Below are 21319 nucleotides of genomic sequence, written 5' to 3'. Positions count from 1 at the left end.
TGATTGCTTAACCATCTTCTGCTGGTTCATTCAAGGCCTGATCTGTTACCTGATTTTTTCACTTACTTAAATTACTGTCATCTTATGAACAGAGAATGGAATTGTGTGTTGGCTCTGATTTTTATAGGATCATTTGCCATAAGGAATTATCTGACTGCTCTTTGTTTTATGATGTTATTAAAGAACAGAGTGTCGAGAATACGACTTTATTGCTACCAAGCTAAAACAGTGGAGTATCTAAAATTGGGTGTTATGCTATTGAGGTCACTGCATTCTAAATCTGAATGTCTGAATGAAGGTCGGTGTCAACCCATATTTCATCAGGATTCAGTAAGATGACTCACATCAGTCATCTGATGACTCCTCTCAGTAGAATGAAAATCATATTGTGTTTGCCTTTTTGCCGGATTCAAGTTTTGTTGCAAAGTTGCTGTGTGTGTGAATTGAATGTGAAGTATGGATAACTGAGTTGCCTGCTGTCACCCTCCTCCTCACAGAAGCCTCTGTCTAGGCAAATAGGGGATAACATAAGAGAATGTCAGTGTCATGCTAGAAACTACTATCCTAGATATTAAGTACTATTCCTTGCATGATATTTCAGTGGCTCTCAGTAAATGCATATCCTTAGATCTGCAGTGCAACCTTCAAGATGACTTCTAGTAGAATGTTCCTTTTGTTGTAAGTGGGGTGAGGTTTTGGGTTTTCTTTCAAATACCTTTGGATCATAGGAAATTCTATTTGAAGCTTTCCCAATTTGAGCAGGTGGATGTAGCTACAAGTGTGACAGACTTCCTGCTTACTGTGGCTTCAGGGAGACAATCTTGAGGTTCTGGATGTGGAGGCAAATAAATGACCCTTCAATGCTAACGTCTCTGACTCCAGAAAGGAGCAGTACTCTACTCCAACACAGGGGTTACTGTCCTTAAAACCATTCTGTTAAGTTAAATAGTGGACTTGTGGGTGGGTGTTTGTTTTTTACCTTTTAAATAACCTCAGAATTCTGAAAAACCTGTCTTTTGCTGTCCTAACTGGTGTATTTCTTGCTGATTCACTGTACTGGCCTCAAACTTTGGGGATGCAGGTCATACTATTATTTGTGATTAAAAGAAAAAAAAAGGCTTGGAAATTAGGCATGGTACTGTAAGAAATCCTCTGAAAATCCCTCAACAATGAATCACAATGTCTAGAAACATGCTGGTGATGAATGATTGTTCTTGTGATTTGAAGGACTATTCTGGATAAACTTCAGACTGAAAATTCCTAGTCGCTCCAGTAAATTTGGCTGCAAACAGAAATGTCCTAATTTAAAAACATTCCAGTTGTTATGTGAAGCATGTGTTTTCTCTTCAGAGATCCAAGTAAAATGCTGACAAGCCAAAATTGCCAAAGTTCACATTGATAATCTCAGCTGCTAGAAGAGCAGTGAAGTCTGAATCTGTTTCTTGACTTGCCATTTATGCTGTGACCAAGTGTTTTTTCTTCCTATCAGTGTATCCAGGAGGATCTCAGAATCTAAAAATAGTCTGCAGTATTTTACCTCAACAAAAGGCTATAGTTTTTTACATAGTAAGTTTTATTTCCTGTTGCGCAGTAATGTGCCTCAGTCCAGGGGAGTGAAGATATGGATTGTTTACATTTCTGTCAAGCCTCACATTTACCTTGGCATGGGCCAGTTTTTCTCTGTGAGCTATGCATTTTAGAGCTAACTGAAGACTTATAGGGGAAATTCAATATGGCAAACACATTTTCTGCTGGGTTTTTTTTTTGACGGGGTTTTTTTGTGCCAGTATTATCTCTGTGGGCTGTGCAGTGTTGGACAAGGTAAAACAGTCCTTTGTGCAGATAAATTCTTATAGATAAATGTCCTCTGAATTCAAATTCTGAGCACAGTTGCTCAAGTGCCATTTTTAATAACTTTGGTGTTTCCAAGCAAATAAAATAATTTCCTGGACAATTATAGCCAAGAATATTGACATGTATAAAAGAGTCCTATGTTCTGGAGGCATAGGTAGCAGAAAACTCTTGCTGTTTAGGGCAGAGTGTGTTGTAAGCTTTTCATTATTCTTTATAGCTGATAAATTAGATTGTGTCTCGGAAATTAAAGGGACATTTTGTTAGGCATAGAAGATAGATTTCAACACTAAAGGATTTAGAACATTAAGCATCTCAGTTGCTAAGAAAAGTAGGGAGTCTTTAAATCAATTGCATATCCTGCAGAGGCTTTGAAGGATGACAGATGTTGTATCTGCCTCTTGTGAAGGGTATAATCAGTGATCTGAAGTGTTTCAGACTTGTTATGACTGTTTCCTTGTAATAAACCTTGTAATTTGATTGACTCAAAATAGAATCATAAAACACTGCAGAGGGTCATGTAGCAGATTTTGCCTAACATTAGTCTTGCACTGTGTCAGTGTTTACAATGACAGTATAGTAGTGGAACGTAACTCAAAAGAAGTGCATTTTAGATGCCCATCTGTGATTTTTGTTATCTTTTTTTTTCCCCTCTAAAACTAGGAAAGACTGGTTAATTTAAAAGAGAAAGCACATGTCAGGAATAAGTTAGTGTCATAACATTTCCAGTATTCTCTGCCAGTTGACTACATAGCCCTAGAGGAAGATATGGAGTAAAATGAAAGCAATAAATAGCTCTCTATTTTTGCCTTGTCTTTTAGTACAGAGAGGGCTAAATTAAGAAGACTGGAAAATGACAATTTAAGATGAATAAATTGAATCACAGAATAACTGAGGTTGTAAGGGACATTTTAGCTTCAAGAATGGAGATCTGCCCTCCACAGTATCAGACACTGCCCCATTTTGGTATTGTTCACACGCTTGTTGAAAGTGCTGGCCCATCATCCTGGGAACAGTTTTGATGTCTCATATCAGTCCCAGAGAGGTACCATTGAAAATTGACTGCCCATTGGACTTTGTACCAGTTATCACCATCCCTAAGCCCAATAGTCAGATTCATTCTCTACCCACCATTTTTCAGTTATTCAGTCTGTATCTTAAGATGAAGTTATAAGGACATTATGGGAGATCATGTCAGAGGCCTTGCTGAAGTTGAGATGCACAGCATTCATAGCTTTCTTTTCTTAAAATTGATGCCATCTCATCCTAGAAGGCATTCAGATCAATAAGGGACTATTCACCCTTGCAGGTCTGTGCTGTCTCTTCCTGATTGCCTTTTTCTGCTTCATGTGGTAATGGCTTCCAGTATTATTTTAGTAATAATCCTGGAGGCTGATGTGAGGCTGACTAGCCCATAATTGCCTGAATTTTTCTTGTTACCCTTCTTGCACGTGGATGTGGCACCTTCTTGGATGTGGCAGTTGTCTTTCTGTCATTGGAAATCTCTCCCAATTGTCACAATCTTTCAGTCACAATAGGAGAATTACAGGGACAGTGAACTGCTTCTTTAACATGCTCAGGTGTGTTTTATGGACTTGTTTATACCCAGATGTCTTCCCTAACTCTGTCTCTTTACCATAACAGATTTTGCTCCTCATGGCTTTCTCCAAAGGCTTAATTCATGTTCCTGTAGTTGCAATCTACAGGCAGAGGAGGAAGCCTTTGTTCTATTATCAGAGGTCTGGAATTTCTGGGGCTGTGTGGAGCTTTTGACAGGCAGCTGTTGCAGGTCTTTCACGTTCTCTGATAAGTTTTTGTATGAGTAGATGCTTCACCTATGACTTGATTCATCTTCAAGAAGATGAATCCCACAACATAAGAAATGGGATAATAATGTTGTGCATCCTTTCTTGGTTAGCAAAAGAACTTTGCATCTATTTTAATTGTTCTCTATATGTTTCTACACCATTTTGCATTGTCTCATATTTTGAGGTCAAAGGAAGAGATTGGGATTAATTAGCTGACAAAGGTGAGCAAGCAGACATTGGCATGAACCAAAATGAATTGGACTGTGGAGAAGGCAATGGCCAGTGTGTTTTGCTGTTAAATGGTCTCATTACCTGACTGGAGACTCCTCCTACAGATTCACTGTTAGTGCATCTGGCTGCCCTTGTTGTTAGAATAGTAGCTCTACTTTTATAATTCTTCTTGCTTATTTTTAGGCCCTTCAGCTGGGGAACTCACCATCTCAGACTGTACTCTGTTTATCATATTTGCATGCTTACACTAGAGTGACCCTCTGATTATTTGGAGCATGCCTTTTATAACCTGGCCTGGTCCTGGCAAAAGTCCTGAAAGTTCCTTGCCATAATGGAATACCTATTTAGGCAGCTTAAGAAGCCAAGGGAATACAATTACCAGAGGAGAGAAATCTATACATGAACGTTATGCAGTGTGAAGCCCTATGGTTTGAAGGACTGTCAGGTCTTGTCCTGTGGTGTTTGTGTGTGATATTTGTGGAGTACCAGAATAATGCATCCTCTGGTTTTTCATATGGGAGCAGTGGCTTTATCAGGCTTTTGGAGTGTTTTGTCTGCTTAGATGAATTACCTGAGGTATTAAGATGAGTCTTAGGGAACTTGATCAAATCTTCTAGATTTTATATTCAAGGATGATCTATAGGTCAGTTGTAGGTTGATCATCTTGTCTTACATGCTAACCAAAAGCATGTCTCAGAGCTTGCCTGAGTTCAGTCTCCCAGCAGCCTTTCTGTGATAATGGAATAGGAAACTGCCCTGTCTTTTCTCTATTGCACTATTATCTAGTGTACTCCAGAAGATTTAATTGGATAGGGTCTGTGATTTTTCTCAAATAAGCAGGTCCATTGGCTGCACTGGATGCAGAATTTTTGACTGCATAAGAAATAAAAGTGGTCAGTTAAGCCTATTTAACTACTATCTGTTTAAATGCAAATTGAAAAAGAAGATAATGATGAACTGAAAATCAGTGCTTTATTGCCTTTTTTTTTTTTGTTTCCTCTCTCTGTCAGCATACTGTTTAGTGTCCCTCCTTAGAATAAAAAGTGCGGTAGTCTCACTATAATGCTTCAGTCTTATAATTTATAAAGTTACTGAAATCTCTTTTATTATTCATGCCTGAAGACTTCTAAAGGAATAGGAAATCTATAAATTATGGGAACGCTAACTGAAATTTGGAAAGTGGAGGGGAATTTGTAGTTCTTCCTTGCTGCATCCCACTCTTGCAGTGGGTTGATGCTGCAAGCGTGGACACTGATTTGACTTTTGCTATTAAAAACGTATCTCTCATTAGTGTTTTCTCCCTCCACACTGCTCATCTCCACTCCCCACTCAAATATCTGTAGACTGTAAGAAAATTGGTGTATGTTACAGATGGAAGAATAAGGTAGTACTGAGTAGTAGTCCAAATTTAAATATGGAGAGGGTGCCACCAACAGTCAATAAAAGGAAGTGAAGTGAAATAAAAAAGAGTTGTGCGTAGCTCTGAAATTGTTTCATCCCTCAAAGGTAAAAGTTAAGAATGCTTAATGGCCCAGTATCTGTTTTCTGAGTATGAAAATTTAAATTATTTTTTTTCTTCTAGGTGAAACAATTGCACAGCTTACAGATGTGGCAAACTTGGATCATCCAGAATCTGATAGCCACATAACAATCTTTACAGACAAAACGGGTGTGGTAAAAGCTGCAAGATTGTTGCTTTCTTCGGTCACAAAGGTGCTGGTGTTAGCAGACAGAATTGTTATAAAGCAAATTATAACTTCCAGAAACAAGGTATTTGTAGCTTCTTTTTTATTTTGTTTAACTGATACCTGCAGTGCAAAAGAGTGGTGGTAAATGAAGTGGTATTTTCATTATATCTCTAGAGGAAGTCTAAAATAAAAAGGTAAAAATTAATGTCTTGCACATGTTTATCTACCAGGTATCTGAAAGGAGGCGGCTGTAAGTCAGTAGTATTAAAATAACAATTTTCAGTGACTCTACATTTTATGTGACCCATATTTATTGCTCTATTGACTTAGTAGGCTGTAGAAGATGCTGTATTACTGCTTATATAACTTCAGGTTTACTTCTACATGAAAGTGTGTGTCTGTAAAATGGTCAATAAAAGCTTCTCCTTGCTAATGACAGGATGTTTGTACTGTCAGGATCAAGACAAAGAGAGCATTATGGATGTGTCTAAGCAAAAGCTGTGAGGAATGCATATGAAATTCTGTGCTAGAGATGTGAGGCTTACAGATTAAAAGTTTCTTACGCAGTTTAACTTACGTCTTGAAACTTAGCATGAATCTACTTAGTTGGTTTAAATAATGTATGAAGGCCCATTTAACCTCAAATATAATCCATTTCATACAGTGCAGACTTCACTGTCTTGCCTGTAGGATATTCTTCCATTTCTTTTTCTTCACAATGTGCTAAAACAAAAATAGAAAACCCTCATGTTTGAAAAATGAGAACCTGATAAGGCCTGGGGTTTTCCATTAATTTGAAATTCATAATCCAGAACAGTGCCCCTCTTTCCTCTTTTGACTCCTCGTGATGTCGCTATACTTCTGTCCCAATTTGCTTTGCAGATGTGCTGATTTCTATTTTGCAGCTCCTAGGTCCAAGACACTTAGTTGAGTCCAGGATTCAAAACCAACAAAAATAACCTGCTCCTGATTTGCTGTCTTTGTGTTTTCATCTCCCAGTGGTTGGTTAAGGTGGCGGCATTTTCATCAGTATCAGTTTGATGAAGTTACTTGCAGCTTTGGTCTTTTCTTGCCCTAGAGACCAGAATGGTGTATTTAATACCTTTTCTGCTTTTCTGCTGTTGTCTGCAGTCTATAATGCAATAATCCTAATTAATATACCTTTCCAAAAGTGGCTGGTGGTAGCACAGATTTAGGCTACAGAGCAACTGTGCAAGTGTATGTATCATGGAAGGATGAGGAAGAATATATCATTTCAGCAGCGAGCATGGTTTCTGATAATTTTAAATATATATGAAAATATTGTCATATGTACACTGAAATGAATATAGTAAGCATAGGTGCAGCATTTAATTTTGAAGGTATTTCAAGCAAAGTCTCATAGTCCAGAGTAAGCATATCTGACTCTGACTGCCATAGTCATAGAATCATAGACTGTCCTGAATTGGAAGGGACTCACAAGGATCATGCATAAGGATCATGGAAGCCCAACTCCTGACCCTGCACAGGACAACCCTAAGAACCACACCATGTGCCTGCGTGCTTTGTCAAAACACTTCTTGAACTCAAGAGAGCCTTGGTGTTGTGACCACTTCCTTGGGGAGCCTGTCCCAGTGCCCAGCCACCCTCTGGATGAAAAACTTTTTCCTAATATCCAGCCTAAAGCTCCCCTGACATAGCTTGATGTCGTTCTCTCGGGTCACTGGTCACCAGACAGAATAGATCAGTGCCTGCCCTTCCACTTTCCCTCAAGAGGAAGCTGTAGACTGCAATGAGGTTTCCTCTCGATCTCCTCTTCTCCAGGCAGAAGAGACCAAGTGACCTGAGTCTCTCCTCATATGGCTTCCACTCGAGGCCCTTCACCATCTTCAGTGCCTTCCTTTGGACACTCTCTAAGAGCTTAATATCTTTTTTATTTTGTCATGCCCAAAACTGCACACAATATTCAAAGTGAAGCCGCACCAGTGCAGAGCAGAGTGGGACAGTCACCCCCCTCAACCAGCTGGTGATGCTTTGCCTGATGCCTCCAGGACACAACTAGTGTTTGTGAGCTTTTGAGTTTTAGTACATTCTCATTTTCTGTGCATAGTGCGCATATATTTGAGAAAGTTGGCTTCTGTTTATGGTACCAGTAGGGCAATTCACATCTCTATTTAATTAAACAATTGATGTTGTCTTTTAGAGGCCTGATATTTATATATGCCCTGATTTCTATAGAGTACATTCCTGAAAAGTGTGTCAGACAGTATGGTGGATAGCAAAGCAGTTCTTCCTGTAAGAAATGTTGTGGTAGAGGGATGGCATGGGCAGGGACTTAAGAAGTGCACACAAATACTCAGAGACAGTGTAGTATAATATGGTACAGAGGATGGAAAGGTAGGATCATCAGTACTGCCAGCAGGAACAGACTCTGGCTTCTTGAAGTGGGTCACTGTTCCAGAAGATCTCAGCTCCATTTTTATCTTAGAGACTGAATGCCCAATGTTAAACTTTATTGCCTTTTTTTTTTTTTTTGCTGAAGCACTTTCTGAACACCTTTTATTTTCATTGTCATCATCGTCTTCCTCATATGAATTGAGTCAACCAAGGGCAAAGGATAGAAAAACAGCTTAGTGGTTGGACATCCAACTGCACAGAATGATGAAGTGATTGAGATCTTCTGGAGTGGTGATCAGCTCCAGAACCCAACTTCTGTTTGATGATCTCAATGATCTTGTTCCTGCTTCTGCATCCTCTGCACCATATATACTGTCCTTGTGTTCTTAGGTTGTGTGCATTTGTTCTGTCCCTGCCTGCATCTTTCCGCCTTATAAAATTAGTTTCATTGTCCATCAGACTTAGTCATTACATCAGTGAGCTTAAGGTCTTGCTCCACTTGCTGTCACCAGTCAGGTTAGGAGTGCCGGAACAATGAGCAGAGAAGTGACAGGTAGTGGGGGAGCTGCTGCACTGTGCAGATTGGATCAAAATATGGATGTGCCCTGAAGTGCTGTCAGCCTACGACCGCTGTCTGAAAGGCAACATTCATACTGCAGCCGTAGCTGTGCAATACCAGGTGCTAATTTAGATATTAGTAAGAACTTAAAGCCTTATTTTGTTACATATTTTTAATCTTGTATTTAAAAATGTACATTTTCATTACTATCTGCGTGTTCCCTGTTGAAGAACTTTTAAAATGAAAAATTATGAAGACATCGCAGGTATTTTGCATTGTAGCAGCTTCTTGAATAACCTTTAGACAAATATAGAGCTGTCTGTACGGTTTCTTGGAATGTCAACTCTGCCTGGGATGTCTAGAATTATTAGATGTAATGGAAATGCATGTGCTTTCACTGAAATTTTTAGTTGATGAGGTTTGTCATGAGAGAAACACTTGCTCTAGGGTAACTGTAACGGAGTTGTTTGCAACCAAGACCATACTCGTGAAATACTATACTTGCTTAAAACAAGAACAGTAGATCATAATTAATCTTTTGTCCATTTTTAGAAGAGAAAGTTGGACTTAAACTTGTATGTTTTTTCTTTTCTCCGTGCTTTCCTTCCTACATCCTCATTCTCCCAATCCTGTGGTTCTCTCATTCCACTCTCATACTGCTATTTTCACATCTTTCTCTTTGTGTGCCTTCCTTCCAAGTTCTTGATACTCCATCCTTACTTGTACATCAACACCTGAATCAGGAAAGTCCTTATTCTACAGTCTTTGTGGAACTGGCTGCATAACATAATATACTCAGACAGATACTGCGGTCTAATATGGCACGATAAAGCAGTCAGTTCCACAGTAGTCACAGGATTTAGGGGAACATTTGCTTTATGTAGTTTATAGCTGAGACTGAGCAGCTGCTCTACCACAAAGGAACGGGTGTTTCTAGGAGAGTTTGCCTAAAGTGCAGAGAGGGAGTAGCTTGTCATAATCCAGAATATAGACTGCTTTTTTTAGTTTGGGCTTAGGAAAGGAAGAATAACTTGAAGTTTCTCCCTTTAAATTTCAGTTTGTTGAATTTTTATGTGGTATCTTATCTCCAGTGTGAAAAACAATAAAGAACTGCTTTGACTGTTTTCCCTTCTGAAGACTTTTAATGGATTTGAAAGGTCACTTTGAGATTAGCAAGTATAAGTCTAACCTGAAAAACCCTGATGTTAATCTCTGTTATAAACCACATTGTAGTGACTTTACAGGATAACTTCAGTAATTTATAAGCTATATGATAATTTTTGCTGAATGTTTTTAAAAAATGCTGATTTTACATGCTTTAATGTATTGTGAGTAAGAGCTTGATACAACTTGGATATATTTAGTTCTTTGTTTTATATACAACTAATAAAAGTCTCCAAAGTTAGAGAAAATTGCTACGGATAGTATAAAACTATGTATTAACTAATTTCTGACTTTTTTGTTTACTTTTGTTGAATTCTGTTGCCTTTTTTTTTAAGTGCACAGAGCCATTGAAACACCTGTCTTTGCCACTGTGGTTTTAGACTTTGAAAGTTATGCATCTGAAATTGAACTTTGAAATTGGGAGTTACAACACGGATATAATGTGCATATTAATTTCAAGCACTTGTTACTGTCATATTAAATTTAAAAACACATTTTTCCTAAATCTGGAAGCTGAGTCCTGTAATACTGTCAGTCTTGATACTGGGAGGAATGAGGACAATGTTTTCTGAGGGCTGACAAGAGATTTACTCATTTTGAATGAAGCATGATTATTAATTTACACTTGATTTCCATTTGTTGAATTATTAATGCTTAAATAGTAACAAAATATATGCATTTTAAACTACACCATTTAGAAGTTCCTGTAAATAGTAGTATTCCTAGGTTAATAATAACATTTTCTGTTTAGCACCTTGATGATCTGCGGTATTTTCCCTTATCTTGCAGGTTCTTGCAACAATGGAACAACTAGAAAAAGTTAGTAGTTTCCAGGAGTTTGTACAAATATTCAGCCAGTTTGGAAATGAAATGGTAGAGTTTGCCCATTTAACTGGAGATCGTCAAAATGTAAGTATTAATAAAAGGTTGTGAGGGATGTTGCACAGTGTAATTTTCATCTTATTATCTGAAAGATTTGAGTTCTTCTGGGATGATTAACGAAACAAAATAATTGCTGGTGTCCTGTCTCTGGAACCTAACCTGTCCTTGCTCCACCCAAAGTATATCTTTTGATTTTAAAACTCAGCCTGAGAAATATCACTGCATTGTTTGATCTGCATATCTTCCAGATGCCTGGTTGCATGTTATTTGTGGTGTCCTTTGGTTTCAATCACCGTCTTTTGACTCTAACTTTTTTGTCTCTTTACACTGGTAGAGAATTTGTCTGTTGTTACTTGACAGAAATATTTGATGTGTGCACACAGCGAAGGGACTTGAAAGCAGAGTCATTATTTTAGAAAATTCCAAACATGAAGTCCTTAGATTCTAATAAAGCATCTGCTTTGGTGGCTTGTTAGGGTTTGTTTTTCATTATTATTATTGAATATTTTTCTAGGTTTAGGTCAAAACCTTCTTATGTTAGGGCAATGATTTTTTTATTTCTCACATGCAGCTACTCTATCAAAACCTTTCATTCATGCAGGAAGCTTTTTTCCCTGCAACTTCCATGTAAATAAAGGGTTTGCTGTGAGGCTTAAGACTTCTGCTGTGAGCTCAGATTGCTTTCCCTTGGCAATCCAATCCCCTATTCAGAATTGAACCAGGGTTTGGTATAGATATAGAGAGTCCCTAATATCCAGCAAATTTCAGAATTCAGTTTGTATAAACAATTGGCCAGCCTCATGAGTTTCCTTTTACCGTTGATGTGTGCTGAGTCTGCTAAGTACATGTGCAGTCTCGAAGAACCATTTCTCGGAAAACTGCATGTAATTAAAGGAAATGAACTCTCTGCTCGGAAATTAACTCTATTTTCCCCTGAAGTATTGACAGCAGTTGTGCCTTTAAAAGGGAAAGATGCATTACTAGTAAGTGATACTATTTTCAACTGGTTTGGGGTTTCAGTGTTAACTCCTCTTCTGCTTTCCCCTCCTTTCCTACTTGACTGTTTTGGAAAGACTGTTTCATGACCACTTTTTAAATTATGTCTGCTTTCTTGATGTACTCAGTTTACAATGTGTAGGCCGATATGTGGCACTGCTAGTCCTATTGTGAGGAAATATCCCTCAAAGTACTTTTAAGTATGCTGGAAACTCCTGAGTGCCATCAGAATTATCAGTGTGATGTCAGAATTTCAGAAATTAACTGTTTTGTCGTTTGATTGGGTTTTGGGTTTTGTTTGGTTTTTTTTTTTTAATGTGGTGATTTTGATCTTAAAAGATTTTCTGTAGTTGCTAAATACAAATTTTATAAAAATGTCAAAACAGATTGCTGCAGTGATTTGTCTGTGTGCCTTTTTTTTAATGTAGGCACATTAATGTAAACTGTTCCCTTTTCAGCCAGTCCCATTCAGTTGCCTCAGATAGCACTCAGCTGTCTTTGTGAGCAGTGAGAAGATTGTACTTGTAGCTTTCAAAGTTCTTCCTATTGCGAGACATCCTTATATGCTGAGGGATTCATGTCTTGCCCTCTTCCCCTACATCCCAGTGTGGAGTCCAAACTCTTCCGTTTTGATGAACTTTGCTGGGGGGTTAGTTCAGTTTTGCAGGTATATCCATCTCCCTGGACAGTTCTTGATAAGTTTATGTACTCAATGCAGAGCAATACAGAGGAATTGCTTTTTTAGCCTGTCAAGACTTTCTTTATTACTGGTATGTAGCAAATACAACACTCAAGTAGAAAAAAGATTTAGTTTATATTTCCTTCACTGCAGTATGATGAAAAGCAGGTGTTCTCTGCCTCTGCCTTACCCTTTTTCCCACTTCAGAAAATATTTTCAGTCAGGTATTCTTTTCCCATCCTTTTTCTGTTTTATGAATAATGCTATATGATAAAGATAGCAAAATTAGCAACAGTTTACATAACATGCTCTGAGATCTTCCTTCTTTGAAATCTGAATTGAATAGAACCAAGAATAAATGCATAAATTAAAATCTCTCTGAAAAGCAAGTTCTAGATCATGAGTTAGGCTGAAAATAGTAATTGTCAGACATCGGGAAGCTTTCTCACATCCCATTCATCTGTTAGAAAGTTTCCTTTTTGCAGTCTCACAAGCAGTTAGTATTTTAGATACTGTGTATTATTCAGGTCATTTTCTTTCTTTTGATGTTTAGGATTTGAAGGATGAGAAGAAAAAGGCTAGAATGGCAGCATCTAGGGCTGTTCTTGAGAAGTGCACCATGATGCTCCTGACTGCTTCAAAGGTGAGTGAGTATGTGCACTCTTACACGACTTGGCTAAATCACAGAGCATGGCATCTGGCAGGATAGCCAACTCTCCTCTCTCAGCCCCAGTTTAAACTTCGTGCTAAAGAAGGGTGTAAGAGTAAAGAATGGGTAAAGAAAACCTTTATATTCTCAGTAGGGGTGTGAATTCTACTTAACAGCAGTTTAATAGAAAGAATTCATAATATTCTAACACATTCCTTAGACTTGCCTTAATAGGAAGCTTTCATTTCAATATACTGCATGTGTAGTCTTTCATAATAGTTACTTTACTTTCTTTAAAAAGACTTGTCTGCGGCATCCAGACTGTGAATCTGCTCGTATTAACAAAGATGGAGTTTTTCATCGGATGAGACTAGCTTTGGAACAGGTAATAGAAATTGTAACGGACTCTCGACCAAATGGAGAAAATGAAATGGCCCCCATCAGCATATATTCTGGCATCAAAGAATTCAAGGTAAGAGTAGAAATTATATTGTTTTCTACAGCCAATAAAGTACCTCGTAACTAGGATTTTAGGAAAAAAAAAAGTAGTTTTAAATGTAAATTGTGGAGCTGCATCTCTTCAGCAGTGTTAACTTAAATAACTGTCCCAAAATGTTAGAGAATCTGACAAGAAGGGATTATAATTTCAAAGTCATTGCCAAAATACACCTCATGATACTTGCCATCTCCTTTTGAATCAGTATGCATTCAGAACTCTAATGTTTTGTTGAGGTGATGCCTTGACATTGAATAAACTGAAGTATCAGGATCTGATCAGACCTTCATTAAAATAGTTGTTGTTCAAGAATTCTTACTTAGTAAAACTGCAGACAAAAATATTCATACAAACATTTCAAAGAGCAAGCTGTCATTCAAAGGAAATGTTCTGAATTGAAATTTATTTTGTAGCTCAGTTGTTTTTTTTCCTCATAAAGGCGTTTTTAAATTTCATACTCTGTTAAGAACGATTAATGAACACCATGTCTTACTGCTTTTGAGCTTGTCACTTTGTTTTAATTTATTTACTTATCTATTTCCCCCTTTAGAATTCAATTGAAATTTTTGCAGTGTACCTCAAAGTATTCAATTTGCTACATACAAAGTTTTAGAAAAATACTGAAAATAGATGACATGGATGTGCAAAGATCAAACAAAATTGGAATACACATCTAATTTCTGAAACTTACTAAACTTAAAAACTTTTTATTGACAGCAGTAGAACAATGATGTATTTGCTGTTACTCCTGGTAGGCCAGTAATTTGCTGATGGCATTATCACTTTAAAGAAATCATCCCAAACCCCAAACTGGAGGTCTGGGCACAAGCAGATTGTTGAATTACTTTGAAAATAAGTGAATAACTAAAGAAAGCATTGAGGAGAAAAATAAAATGTGAAATGATACCTCTGCTTTCTGCATTTGCATCGCAACTGTATGATCACATAAATTCTCAAGGAATTTATATGCTTCTTTTTCAGAATAAGGTGGAGGGTCTTCGTGAGAATCTTTATTTTCTCTCAAAAGAGAACCTTTCGACAATGCTGGAAGTTATCCTGGAACATACAGAAGACTTCACAGACTCTGCCTATACCAGTCATGAGCACAGAGAACACATTTTGGAGCTGTCTAAACAGGCTAAAATGGAACTAGAGCAGCTGGTTTCAGTGTGGATGCAAGCTGTAAGAGCTTTTTAGCAAAGTAAATCTTTTCACCTCTACTTTGGAAAGAAATTTTTGATGCAGTCTTTCTTCTGTTCTGGGAAGAGAGAACCGAGTGTATTCCTCACAGTGAGAGCTGGATCAAGGAAGCCACAGTTTGTTCTGTGCTTCTGCAACTTCCATGTCTTCTGTCCTCCCCTTGCCCCAGTGTCATTGCTTCATTGATTCTTTGACGGCTAAATTAGGCTACTGGTGGCAGTAGACTAATTTTAATGAAGCTGTAATTGGAAACAAGGCAGTGAACCAAAGTATCATTGTGCAGTCTTAAACAGGTATTTTGTTGGAGTAGTTCAGAGATTTCGATTGTCTTGATCCCATAGCTGTGACCACAGTTTTGTTTCCTGTTTTTAACAGAATATTGAAAACAGTTAAACTATTGGAAAGGGAAACACTCTAAAAAATTGACTTGGTTTTTTTCAATTGTGTGGAGGGAGGAAGAGACACTAAGACTTAGAAGCTATTTTTGTTTGGTTTTTTTTAACATGATTTAAATGATGGGAGTTTTTAGAGAAGAAGCATGTTAAACCTCTCTCTTGTCATTTGTCTTACTTGTTCCTTGAAGACGATAGAAGGTACATGCAAAAGAGAGAGGAAAAGCAGAGATGGAAAATGCAGTTTCTGGTTTTGATGCTGACTTGCTTTCAGTCTTGCTTCTGGGAAACATATAGCACAAAATCTTACCAACATTCTGAAATGTGGCAGATGTGTATTAGTATAGGATACTTACTTAATTGAGTGTATTACTTATGAGAAAGCATTTTTGTTCCTTTTTATCTCTTTGAATCAGATACTGCAGTCAAGTGTTCTTAACGCGGTAGTGTAGTTTGAAGGGCATATAAATCTTACTGATATAACAGAATATTGTTATGACAAACAAGACACATATAGAATATTAGTTGCATAGACACCTTTAACTATAGAAACTAAACCTGTGTTTAGCTTGGTGTTGGTTGTTAGCCCTGGTAGGCAGCTGTGTAAACACTGCTCAGCAATAACTAACACATCCCGATGTTGTCAGCACTGCTTTTATCACAAATCCAAAGCAGCACCATGCCAGATTTATGAAGAAAATTAATTCTATCCCAGGCAAAACTAGGACACTTGGGTATTTCTAAGCTTTATTACTGGTGGAAAATGATCACCTCCAGATAATTTACATGCTATATTTCAAGTGATAGAAATGAGAGCCTTGTACCAGATTATGCATATATATGATCCATGAAGATACTTGGGCATGCATGTGTGTGCTTATGCTTTAAAGTATTTTTATTGATAAATAACCCAGCCTAGCTGTGACTAAAGACACAGTAGCAGATAAAATAGCATCAGTTCACTGAAATGGCTATTTAGTTTCAGCTCAATAGCTTCATTGGAGGGTGAATATTTTCTCAAGGACTCCTGAGAGTCTTTTTATAATTCAATATAGAACATTTGGTATAACATTTTAGGTATCACTTCATTTTAAAAGATTTTAAAAAAAAAAAAGCCTTAAACTCTTGTTTTACCCTAGGCTGGTTAGACAGAAGATTTTAGGAAATTGGGAAGCTTAAGGAAATCCTTTTCCTGAAGAAAAGCTCAGCGAGACTTAGAAATAAATTGCTGTTGAATGGAAGCAGTCAATTAGATTGAACCACTATTATTTTTCGTTTTAATTTTGTGACGAATGTTTCTATAAAAGAATTTTAGGATATACACAGGATGTGTAAATGAGTACATTTCATCTGGAAGGAAAAGGCCATCTTCTAAAGCTCCTTGAACTAATGACACATGACATGAAGGTGGGTTTTGCTGGGGTTTTTGTCTGATGTCTTGTTCGTTGCTTTCTTGGGCTTGTAGCAAAACCAGAAGACAAAGGATCTCATGGAAGACTTGGAAGTAGCCATTCTAAAAACATGCCAGTGCATGAATGAACTCAAAAGAGAGGTAAGTGTAGCTTAAGCAAGATAAATTGAGTTTGGATTTTTTACTTGTTATATGTGAAGTTGTAAAATGGTATCCTGCGCCCAAAAAGGCTAATATCTATTTATAGAAAAGAGTAGTTACATCAGAATTACATCAGGGAGCTATTATCCTCTCTGTCCTTACTGATTAGAAATCTGCTGGATACATGGGCTCATTGCTAACTGACAAAAAAGAAGTGTTTGGAAGTAAGTACTATGCATATAATCATTGCTTTAAATGTAAAGGCAAAGTTTCCTTTGGGATTTGTGTGTCACTGTTTTAAATACTTTTTCTTGTAGTGTGCACCTAAATCAATAAATTACATTTGCAGTTTGTTTGTACTTAACCTATTCTATTGATTTCTATAGGAGAAATGTGTTATGTCAGTGCCTTATACTCGGAGTTTTTTCTCTACTGTTGGCAGCTGTGTATGTGCCTGTTGTAAATCATGTTTCTTTTCCTAAATGCAAATATGCTGGGGGTCAGCTTACATATACACATAGAATAGCTGCCTCATTTGGTACATGGGATGGACTGCATTTGCTGATCAGGGTCTTCCCCCTTTCTGGTAAGGAATAGCATTACTGCCTTATCTGTTGCACAGATTTGAGTCAAATACAGAATTACCGATTTCTGGCAGCTTCCTGAATATTTGCAGATCATTGAGATATCTTTTCAACTGCTTCAAATTACTGTTCTTTTAAACAGATGGAGAAATGAAGACTAAAACAGTGAGGGTTTCAACACAGAGCACTGCAAAGATCTTAGGGAAGCATGGTGAACTTATTAGGCTGAGCTGTCAGCTGCTGTAACTGGAAAACCTCAACTGCTCAAAAAATCATGCTCCTTTTTTTTTAATATAGATGAAATGAGAAATTTTGTCTTCTGGATTACAGTTCCTGCAGCTGTCCTGAAGATTTAAACAGTGCTTTGAATCCATTTCAGTTTCAGTAAAGTGCTTTGCACTTCTGCTTTTAGGCAGCATGTTGGGCTCCCAGAAAGTGGAGGGTACATAATTTGTGCTCTTTGATTAGCAGTTTGTGATGTGGTCACCATTATGTAGGAATTCAGTCACAGAGCTTTTCCAAAGTGGCATTCAGCTGCTTTAACTGTAAGATTATCATTTTTGAGTAACATCATTCCTGGGGTAGAATGGGGTAGAAGGGATGATTCCCAGTCAGATTAGTATGCATCTGTGTAATTTCATAGATCGTAAAGCCACAGGTGGCTGGAATATGGTATGTGGAAGAAATCATTAATATCTTGTATTTTCTTGCAGCTCTGTAAATGTAAATGTTAACACACCATCCTGATCACAGGTTTATATTTATGAAAATGTCATGCAGCAAAGACTACACATGTACCACACTTAAGTTAAAGAACTTTGTCAGATGACAAAAATAGAAAATTATCTTCTGTAAACCAGCTAACAGAGGTGGCATAAAATACAAAATGGTAGGTTACCTGTGCCCTGTGATGTAGCTCCATATTAAAAGCAATGCAGGTGAAAACATAGCACGCTGTTTTAGGAATTGTGGAGCAAATTGAGTGGGTGTGGATTTCTAAGCCAACAAATCCTAAGTCCTCTGTTATTTGCTTTGTTGACTTATAGAGTCGAAAAGCTTGCTTTAGTAAGAGCCATTTTAAAATGCACAGGATTGATGCTATGCTTAAAGTAAGTTTAGAGTATTATGTCATTTTTGTTGTTCTCTCTGTAGTGATTGAATTGATCCCAAAGTAGCCATGCTTCTTTACATGGCTGAGGAGGACTGACTGACAGGACAGTCTGACTTGGGGTGCTGCAGTGTATCAGTCAGCAACCAGGATCTCACTGGTAAAATGAAAGTATTATGACTAATTAAAAAGCTTTTGAGAGACTGAGTGGCTGAGAACACAAGACAGCCTTGTTAAAAGTAGTTCTTTCCCATCTCTGTCTCTTTATGGAAGAAACGAAAATTACATTCATTCCTTGGGATGATTTTCCTGCTAATGATCAGAGACAGCATTAACTAGAAGTATGTTTCTGTCTTAGATCATGATGAAAAGAATCTCTAATGAAAAGGGAATCTCTATGTAGCCTATAAATAAATGAGAATTGCCAGTTCCTACTTCAACATTACAAGCCTTTTACATATCCTTTCTTCAGAGCTGACTTCATTTCTGAGATTAGTGGTTTGTGCTAATTTTTAATGCCATACAGGCAATGTTATATAAATAGTTTATAGCAGGTTGTCATAGCTGTTTTCTTTCCTCTCTAAAAACAGTTGCAGCAGGTTTTGAGGCAATAATTCAGCTATCTTTTGTGAAATTAAAAAACAAATCCAGAGAAAGTTAATTCTGGGTACACTGTACTGCCAAGGGAAAGGGGTAAAAATAAATAGAGTCCAATGAAATAAAACCCCCAGCATATCATTACAGTAAACATTCCCTTCTCTACAGCATCAATTTCAAGCTCATTGCATTTGTAAGAGCTTGAAAAATACTTTTTCCTTGAACAGCCAAGTTGTTCTATATTCAGTGTAGTCTAGCAAAGTGAGGGCAATATTACAAGACTCATAATAGTCTTACAAGCATAAGAGTACTCTTCTCTTTCTAAAGAGGTTGCTGTTTTGGTTTTACCTCTGTTCTTAAGGGCACAGGTAAACCTCCTGACTGGTTACTAGAACTAGCAGCAGCTGTCATTGATAGCTGTTGTCAAGCAGAGTCCTTTACAGCACAATTTCAGCACATCTGTGGGTCTGAAAGTGTGTCTGGATTTAGGGATGTGTTTAAAGGAGAACTTTCTCCTTTCTTCTTGGTAGTGTGAGTGTTTGAGACTTCTCCAAGACCCATCTCCTTGTAGAAAAGGTGACTTTTACTTTCCTAAGGCTGTGTCACAAGCTATATAATTGTCAAGCTTTTCTTTGCACCACTGATAATTCTAATTTCTAAGGTATTATAAATTCATACGTTGTGTGGCTTCAGTCTGATTCACACAGTTTAATGTGTGTTCTTTATGAAAAGTGCAGTGGACATTGTTCCTTGCTTATGCTGAACTTGGTGACCCACAGGTTCATGCACCTGTTTTTTCCCTATCTGTAACATAATCAGAAAGCAGCAGTGTGGTAACTTCATGTCCTCACTTTACCCAGCTGCTGTTTTGTTTCCCTCCATATTTGATTGCGGGGTTGTTGGTTTTGGTTTTTTTTTTTTTTGTTCTGTTTTTTGGGGAGTTTTATTGTTTTGTGCTGGTTTGTTGTTTTTTTTAGTGCCGTGCATTTTACCTTTGTACTTTGAATAGTAATAGAAGAAATAAAACCCAGGATAATAAGCAAGCTGTATATGAGCTTTCATAGCAGTAAAATTTTGCTTCTTGGAAAAATCAGTATGTCTTTTAAGTTTGTTTGACTTCGTACTGAATTAATTTTTTTCCTTCCATGGTTTCTCTCTCCTTTTAATGCTACTCAAGGTCCACAGTGCCGCAACATCTTTGGCAGCAGATCTTCTAAAATACCATACAGATCATATGGTTCTCAAAGCATTAAAAATCACAGGAGTAGAAGGAAATCTTGAAGCTGTAGCAGAATATACTTGCAAACTATCAGAGCAGAAAGAACAACTTGTTGAGGTGAGTTCACAACACCTTTCATTGTGTAAGACACTTAGAAAATGAGTGGCTGGATTTGCATCAGTCTGTTCTTTAAGAAGGCTTTGGTCTGTGTTAGTGGGGTTTTTTTATTTTGTTTTCCTGGTATGTTGCTGAATTTTGTATTGTTCTCGGTAGGGTCTGAGCCAGAGGTGTCACTGTGGCATACAGGTGTTGTAGAAAGCATATTCAGTTGTACCCAGTTCTCCTCCTGGATCTAGACTCAATCTGTATGTATATGTCGAGTCTAAAATATTAACAAAAAAATGGGTTTCTAGATCTAAGAAGAGATGATAACCCTTTTCTTTCAAGCAGGAGGCATCTAGCAATAGATGCATCTGAATCCAAATATACAATAATGCTGGAAATTATATGGTAAAGTTTCTTAATTCAGTGAATTTGACCATTTTGAAGGTCTTGTGTCAGTCAAGAAAGCCACAGGAAATCTTTCTACTTCATGAAAAGCAGTTTGTATGTTCCATGGACTGATGCATTTCTGGTTTTGTATGGTAGTATTCACACGTGAATAAAGAGGACTTCTGAGTACTGAGACATAGTGGTTTATAGGAGTGGCTGTGGAGAGGATGTCTGCCACCTGTACCTTGTTACTGTGAGCTAAGGTACCTGTACAAGTAGGAGACATACAAAGATAGATCACTTTGATCTGAAATATGGGTCATGAAAGCCAGCAGCTGTACTTGCGTGGTATCTAATACTAATTTCTAAAAAAATATATTATACAGGGCTTGAGGAAGTATGAATAAACAGAAGCAATACCCTTGAACTTCCAGGACTAGCAGATCAATGCTGTGAATTTTTGGTTTCAGTTTTAATGTCCCCTTTATCTGTGACTGTTTAGTGTTCCAGTGAGACACTGATTTTTTTTTTTTCAGTCATAACCATGAGGTTTAGTGTTTGCATGTGAGCATTTCTGATGGACAGTGCAGTAGGTTTCATAAGTGCTGTCTCTGTCTTAGAAAATCCTGTTGATCTGAAAAATTCCATGTTCCTTCTTGAGCAAAAGTTCACTCTTAGTCTTAATGAAGAAGAAAAAAAAAAGGATGTTAGCTTACTGTGAAAGGAAACAGTATTACTTCTCTAAACTAATTTGATGCTGATTTGCTCAAATATAATTCAGTCCCCTGGATGATGA

General features: G+C 37.4%; 1 protein-coding gene across 1 annotated transcript in view; it reads left to right on the top strand.

Moving 5' to 3' along the window:
* The window catches only part of CTNNAL1 (catenin alpha like 1), a 59677-nt gene that overhangs the window by 21975 nt on the left and 16383 nt on the right, over positions 1 to 21319 (top strand). The window contains 7 exon segments of the mRNA XM_032681560.1: positions 5473 to 5660; positions 10467 to 10586; positions 12788 to 12877; positions 13185 to 13355; positions 14361 to 14561; positions 16437 to 16523; positions 19990 to 20148. Of these exon segments, the coding sequence (XP_032537451.1) occupies positions 5473 to 5660; positions 10467 to 10586; positions 12788 to 12877; positions 13185 to 13355; positions 14361 to 14561; positions 16437 to 16523; positions 19990 to 20148 (1016 nt within the window).

This window comes from Chiroxiphia lanceolata, chromosome 1 (genome assembly GCF_009829145.1).
Source record: "Chiroxiphia lanceolata isolate bChiLan1 chromosome 1, bChiLan1.pri, whole genome shotgun sequence".
NCBI classification, from domain to species: Eukaryota; Metazoa; Chordata; class Aves; order Passeriformes; family Pipridae; genus Chiroxiphia; species Chiroxiphia lanceolata.
The sequence above is the reverse complement of the archived record's forward strand: the minus strand, read 5'-3'. Positions and strand labels throughout refer to the sequence as shown.